Raw genomic sequence first — 7,670 nt, 5'->3', positions numbered from 1 at the left:
TGTAATAGAAATACATGGCACGACAGCATTTCCTGGGGTGTTGATATGAGTATCCTTAGACAGTGCTGTATCTAATTATAGTCTGGTCTGGTCTGGTCTGGTCTGGAAGGGGACAAGCATGGCCAGGGCCAGGGCCAGGGGCAGGGAGCAGGGATCTGCAGCAGGGTGTAGCGTTTCAAATGGGAACTGTAGCCACACTGCAACATCCAGCACACTGGTGACACGGCACATCCTGTGTTTGCTGTGTTGTGGGTGACCCATCCCCGGCCAACGACCCCCCAGGACTTCTCACTGGGTTGTAAAAGTTTATAGCTTCCTTCAGAAGTGTGCCCCAGTCACACCATGGCTGTAATTCTGCTAGCTGAATCTCTGTGTGCTCTTTACATGACCTTGCATGTGGCCTCCAGACCAGACTGAGTCCAGTGGTCTTCTATGAGTGTCTCTTTAGTTTGGTCCCTGGGACCACAGCAGTGAGGGAATGTGTGGGAATGACCACAAAAAGAGAATGTCCAGACTCAATTTAACTTCACCCTCAAGTATGGTGATATTGTCCTACCAGAGCAAACAAGGGGTGTGAGATACAAATACCTCCCCCACACTGGGCCTGGTGAGTGTCCGTTCACTCTGCTTTTCTGTTTTTGGCCTCATAAAGCGCTCCAGTAGCTGGAGGGACTGCTCTCTCCTGTCCCATCAGGCTCTGTTTAAATTCTGACCTCTGCCCTGCTCTCAGATGACAACTGCCCATGCTGGAATTTCCTCTGGAACACAAGAGCTGTAACTTCAGAGGTGTTTGAAACATATTGTGCCACCGGAGTTCTAAGAAAGTAAACAAACAGTATTATGTTCCTCATATGGCCTCTGAAAATACAGTAGTATAGTCTCATTAGTGTCTCGAGTACTGTTAACTTCTGGTTAGAGCATTATAAGAGAGTTGGAAGTACACTTGGAGAATGTACTGACCAGGGTGTATGCAGTAGAATGTAGTGACCAGGGTGTATGCAGTAGAATGTACTGACCAGGGTGTATGCAGTAGAATGTACTGACCAGGGTGTATGCAGTAGAATGTACTGACCAGGGTGTATGCAGTAGAATGTACTGACCAGGGTGTATGCAGTAGAATGTACTGACCAGGGTGTATGCAGTAGAATGTACTGACCAGGGTGTATGCAGTAGAATGTACTGACCAGGGTGTATGCAGTAGAATGTACTGACCAGGGTGTATGCAGTAGAATGTACTGACCACCGCTACACATACTGAGCATTGATCAGATTCCACAGCGCAGTATTTGGGTTTATGTCAACACCACCAATGAATAGAAACACAAATATGCAGTCAGCCACTGGCTGGCCGTTTACCATCTGGCACTGATAGTGCTGTAGCCTAATTCACATGTTTAGCCGGTGGTAAAAGCATAGCTAAGAATAGCCTAGATAGATCACTATCATCACTTGCCTTGTGTGCAGTGTCTCTATAACATATGTGGTTGTGGGATACCTAGGCCTAAATCCCACCCCAGTCACACCTACTCCTTGTTGTTGTACTGTTGTTGTGTCCCATTGGTTAAGGGTGGGTGTGACACAGGGAGGAACTGAGATACTCCACCTGTGCAGGTGGGTAGGTTATGGCAGGTGAGCCCACAGACTTTGCACAGCTGCAGGTGCAGACAGACTTCTCAAGGAGCCTTTTTATGTAGCCTATTTAAGGAGAGTGGAAACACGGACATGTACGTTGACAGATGGTGCTGTGGGTGGTAGAGGAAAGGGGATGTGGGCCACTGTGAAGACGCCCTCTCTGCTGGCTGGCTGGCTGTGTTGGCTGGCTGGCTGGGCACATCCAGGTCTGGGTCTGGGAGCTGGGTCTGGGATTGAGGATGAGCCAAGCCCAGAGCTTGTTTTCACAGCAGCTAGGAGTTGGCAGGGCGTTAAAGAGCGGCCAGCCGACCCCTGTATCACTACCTGCCCCCCTTTCATCTTCTGCTGCTGCTGCTGCTGCTGCTGCTGCTGTGGCTTGGGCTGGTTTTCCATGAGCTGGTTTTCCTGCCTGGGCAGTGGCCAGACCTCCAGAAACCACACCATGTCAGTTTATCTGATCCAGGCTGATACTGTAAGATAAAAGTGTGATAGCTCCCCAGAGAATTCCACATCATGCACTAATTAAGATAAAATTACACACAGATGCTTATGTGGAGCCCAGGTCAAACTCTGTCTGTCTGTCTGTCTGTCTGTCTGTCTGTCTGTCTGTCTGTCTGTGTCTCTGTCTCTGTCTGTCTCTAACACACCAGACCAAAGCGTTGTATCTCTATTGTTAGTAGGCTTTTAGTAAGCTTTGTCTTAGTGTTGCTTTGTCATTGATTATCACATTGATGCTTCTTCAAGAAAAGTGAGATGTCTTGGGAACATTTAAGTTCTTGGCTGTCTACTGTAACTCCTGATACACAACTTTCTCAATCTGTGCATGTTATTATAGTCAGCTATAATGTAATTATACATTTTGATGTCTGTGAGAGTTGCTGTTCAGAACTGCCTTGTCACTGTGTTTGAAACCTTGAAAATGTGATTTAGGAGAGAGAAAGAGGTCAAATATCACAGTTATTTACTTTGGAAATGTGAGGTCTATCTGCTGAAGCCTATGAACTCTGCAACTTCTAACAGGCTAAGCAAGGTCCTGCCTCATTGCCTGGGGAATTTATGCAAACTAGGCACATAGCAATATTCCCATTATTCAGCAAACTGGCTGGATCAGTGCTGTACATTCATCACTGCTATTCAGATCTGACTGCATTTTTCAAGGATTCTCATTATTCCGGCTCTCCCATTCTGTCTATCTGTGATTGAACTGTTTTGAACTTGAGAAATACTGGCATTATTTTTCATGATCTATACATCTTGGTCTCATTGATATGAAATCTGTTGTGGAAGAACCATCTCTTTTTCTTTGAAGTACCATTACTGTGCATTGAACTTGCTTACTGTATTTAAAGGTAGTCTACCCCCTCCCTGTGCTACAATATAATCCACTCTAGGTGAGATAGCACATTTAGACAAATTCCAGTCCTGACAGCTGAGGTACAGACACCCGAGAGCGTGAGATGATCACTCCCCTGAGGTAAAAAGGCTGGGACACACAAAACAACTCTGCTGCATGTAATAACAGGTGAACAGGGAAGGTGAACATTCATATTGTTGACAAGAGACAACAACAGTCAATACAAGTTACCTACAGTAGCAGTTACAGGGGCAATTATTTTGAGTTACCTATAATAGCAACATTATTGAGTTGGGGTACCATAGAACTACCACAGCCTGAATGAATAGGATTTGTTTTGGATGAAAGTGTTTTGGGATGAAAGAGGGATTTCCTGTGTCTGGAGTCAGAGTCTGGAGTGCTGCTGTGCCACTGAGGGCAGCGTCCACACTCGTACCCGGTGCGTTTCCTATTTGGCTTGTGTTATGTTGTGTGCTCGCTGGACTTCCTGTCTCCGGTGGCCCTGTTCCTAGATAAGAGGTTGAGGTCGTGTGGCTGCAGCAGAAGCCCTCGCCTGTTGCCAAACACTGCTGTGGGCCAAGGTAATGTCTAAGACCTGAAATAACTGCTCTCTGGTTGCGGGGATAGTGGTCTTTTTTATGTACAGTAGTCGAGTTGAACCCAGTTAGACTGCTACTCCTCTTTTGCAATGCCCAGCAGGTACTGTACTGATACTGCTCCTGTTTGACTGAGTGTTGAGGGCCTACTATTGTATAGGGATTTAAAGGGAGATCTGAACAATTAGAATTCTCCTATACAGTGTTAGCCTGTGGATATTTTGTATCCCCCTTTGTTTGCCCCTTAAAGATTTAGAATATCTTCTATACCATCCTGCTATATGAACTTCCTGTTGAGTATACATTATGTTGCAGAGTGGATCTCCTTCAGGAGCATGATATCCTGTCAGATTCCACAGGATTACTCCCTAGAGGCCGATCTATGAATAGAATAACATCAATTACAGAACTTGTGCTCTTTCATAAACCCTGCAAGGAATTTTGAAATCAGCATATGTTCTGTTAAAATCTTTGTCATTATGACCTTATGTGAAATAAGCAGACATTTTCAAAAAAAATGTCAGTCCAACTCACTGTGCCTGTCCTCTCTCTCCTCCCTCTGACAGGATGAGGATGCCTGAAGCAGGGAGTTAAAGCCCCTACCAGAGAGAGTGTTCCGGAGTTCCAGGGCTGGAGGCCTGACCCCAGAGACCCCTGTGTGGGGGTAAGGGAGGGGGGCACAGTCACCTGCTTGGTCGTCTGTCTGGACCATGGGGGATGGGGGCGTCGGTGTCGGAGCTGGAGTTGGGGCTGGGGGAGAGAGGGTGAACCCAGCCCACGTCCTGTTTGACCTCTTCGTCCAGGCCTCCACCTGTAAGGGCACGCTGAAGTCCTTCCAGGAGCTGTGTGACCACCTTGAGCTCAAGCCCAGCGAGTACAGGGTCTTCTACCACAAGCTCAAGTCCAAGCTCAACTACTGGAAGGCCAAGGCCCTCTGGGCCAAGCTAGACAAGAGGGCCGGCCAAAAGGAGTACAAGAAGGGCCGAGCATGTCCCAACTCTAAGGTATGTGCTGTTAAGTGATTGGAATTATTGAATTGTTGCCATTGAATTATGCTGCATTAAACCTGTATTTGATATGAGTATGGTCATACTGTAGTATTATGGTACTTTTTTTTTGCTTACTTTTTGGTCTCTTATCCTTATATGAAGTGCCTCTGCACACAGAGCTAGCTGTGTTACTCTTATCTATGAGCTGTCGTCTTGTTCTGTATTACCTGCTTTTATGTATCTACTGTATGTAATGTGACCTTGGCTGTTCAGAAAGGCGCTTCAAATCAAAAGAAATGTATTATTTATTATGACCTTTTCCCCTCCCCAGTGTCTGATTATTGGGGCTGGGCCATGTGGCCTGCGGACGGCCATCGAGTTGGGCTTCCTGGGGGCCAAGGTGGTTCTGCTGGAGAAGAGAGATGCCTTCTCTAGGAACAACGTGCTCCACCTCTGGCCCTTCACTATCCAGGACCTCCGGGGCCTCGGGGCCAAGAAGTTCTACGGGAAGTTTTGCGCCGGTGCCATCGATCATATCAGTGAGTCCACACATCGTACATATCCCCCTTTTTCTCCTTTCTTAGCCTGGTCCCAGATCTCTACTGCATGTGCTTTAGACAACTCCTCTGACTTCCATGGCTTTGCCATACAGTATGACAATGATAATCACAGGAGTTGGCTCAACCACATACAGTAGGCCTACAGATGTAGAACCAGGTTAACTCTCTCCTGCTTTCTTTTTACAGGGTCTAAAGAGACTTGAATGTTTTGGATGTGATCTGTTATGTTTAAAACAAGACTTTTGGTGCATGTGAGGACTTTACATTTGCATTGATGTGTAAACTGAAATGTTGATGAATGCGTATTGTCCCTTGCAACCAAATTGCTAAATTAATAAATGAATAGAAAATGAAATAAATAGATTAAATTAATTGCAGTGTCAGAAAGACTCCAGTAGCTGGAGGCTAATAAACAATGCTCTTATGAGAAGATCTTCTGACTTGACTGTCTGTCTGTCTGTCTGTCTGTCTGTCTGTCTGTCTGTCTGTCTCTCTGTCTCTCTGTCTCTCTCTCTCTCTCTGCAGGTATCCGACAGCTCCAGTTGATGCTGCTCAAAGTGGCTCTGCTCCTGGGCATTGAGATCCACGTCAATGCAGAGTTCAGGGGTCTGATCGAGCCCCCCGAAGACCAGGAGAATGAGAGTAAGACATCAGTCCCTTCCCTCTATACTACTTTATACTTGACTTTATACCTTATACTTCACTGTATAGTTTGGTGTTAGGGGGTGCATGGATGGACCATCTGTTTGCATTAGGCATCACAGAGCTAAGAGACTATTCTATAAGAGATATCCCTCAGTAGTAATTGAATTGGGATAATCAGAGTGAGTTGTCTTGTGTATCCTATATGCAGTGTTGGGATTCGTTACTTGAGAAAGTAATGTTTGATTGAGTTTGTTGGACTTACATGTGTCCTCGATGATACAGTAAGTAATCCCTATGATGTTATGCCTTTTATTTCAATGCATTATTCCAACACAGCTGCCATCTTTCTTTGATTTTCGTCTTTACGACAACAAGAAGCAAGTTACAGCATGAGTTCTATTAGAAGGAGACAAAGCTTTCAAAAAAATCTAATAATATAAATAATATTTGAACACAGTAACTCATTGTATTACTCTGTTATGCATACAAGTAATATATTACTGTAATGTGTTACTTTTGTAAGTTGTTACCCCCAACACTGCTTATATGGAATACATTTTGCTCATGTCTTTGTCTTAGACAGGATATAATGCTGTCTTCCTAATTTCCCGTGGTGTGTTTTGCAGGGATAGGGTGGAGGGCTGAGGTCAACCCCAGGACACACCCAGTGAACGAGTTGGAGTTCGATGTCATCATCGGGGCGGATGGGAGGAGAAATACCCTGGCAGGTAAAATCAGCATACCGCGAATTGAAATAAAACCAACTGCATGAGAACTGTAGCGCTCAAAAACACAGCTGTGGTGGGTTTCTCACGCCGTCCCCCCACCCCCGTCTCTCCTCCTGGTGCTTTGTTGTGCACATACGTGAGTCTCTCATGGTTGCTCCATCCATCTTCAGAGGGATGAGTGCTCAGTGTTCTCTCAGCGGAACAGAGCAGGAACTGGTGAATTTGCTGTCTGTTTCCTGTATGTGCTAACAACCCCTCACAGGCTGCCAGGGGACCTCTGTAATGTGGAGTGGACTACCCTGACCTCTCTGCAGTCATCTCTACTGCCAGCAGAACCCACAGAGGGTAGCAGTTTCCCTCTGGGCTAGCCACCGCCTAGCAATACCTTGAAACTCAATCTTTACAAAGCTTTGCTAATAGTCACAGTAATGTTTTTTTTGGGGGGGGGGTTCTTCTCACTTTCTGACCCTTAAAGAAAGAACACTGACTCATTCACTGTCCACATAATGACCTGTAACCCCAGCCATGAGGTCACTTCCTGTCTTGTTCCGCCCTCTCCCCAGGGTTCCGCAGGAAGGAGTTCCGGGGCAAGCTGGCCATTGCTATCACGGCCAACTTCATCAACCGTAACACGTCAGCCGAGGCCAAGGTGGAGGAGATCAGTGGAGTGGCCTTCATCTTCAACCAGAAGTTCTTCCAGGACTTGAGAGAAGCCACGGGTCAGTCACTGCTGAGAAACCACAAAAAAAGATATGATTGTCATTGTACAGTAGGCTTATCATGTATGCATAAGATGACAGTCCAGAAATGTTCATATTAGCCGAACTGTACATGTGTTGGAAAGCTTGAATGCCTGTTTGGGTCAGTGTTTGTAACGACTTGCAACTTGCAATATAGTTAATGCAGTTTTAACTTCGACTGGTTAAGGTTAGGGTAAGTTGTCAGGGGAAGGCATTAGCAAATATTAGCGTAAGCAACAACAATTAGCAACAATTAGCACCAAAAAAAAAAGAATAGTGTCCCCAGCATGATTTGAACCAGCAACATTCGGGTTACAAGTCAGGTGGTTTATTTTTCTTGAATGTGTTGAACCTCTCTAGAGATTATGAATTTGAGTTGTGTAATCGCTGGTGTTGTCCTCATTTGCCCTGAAGTAAGGTAGAGAG

At 45.7% G+C, this 7,670-nt stretch overlaps 1 protein-coding gene across 6 annotated transcripts in view; it reads left to right on the top strand.

Moving 5' to 3' along the window:
- Positions 1–4,262: 4,262 nt before the first annotated feature.
- mical3a (microtubule associated monooxygenase, calponin and LIM domain containing 3a) overlaps positions 4,263–7,670 on the top strand; it is a 43,590-nt gene continuing 40,182 nt past the window's right edge. For all 6 annotated transcript variants that reach the window (XM_083666728.1, XM_083666731.1, XM_083666730.1 and 3 more), the window contains exons 1-5: positions 4,263–4,586; positions 4,903–5,110; positions 5,657–5,773; positions 6,403–6,504; positions 7,068–7,223. In XM_083666728.1, the coding sequence (XP_083522854.1) occupies positions 4,293–4,586; positions 4,903–5,110; positions 5,657–5,773; positions 6,403–6,504; positions 7,068–7,223 (877 nt within the window). In that variant the 5' untranslated portion in view covers positions 4,263–4,292. The remainder of the gene's footprint in view (positions 4,587–4,902; positions 5,111–5,656; positions 5,774–6,402; positions 6,505–7,067; positions 7,224–7,670) is intronic.

Source organism: Argentina silus (assembly GCF_951799395.1).
Source record: "Argentina silus genome assembly, chromosome: 3".
Taxonomy (NCBI): domain Eukaryota; kingdom Metazoa; phylum Chordata; class Actinopteri; order Argentiniformes; family Argentinidae; genus Argentina; species Argentina silus.
Note: the sequence above shows the minus strand (reverse complement) of the source record. Positions and strands in the feature narration are given on the sequence as shown.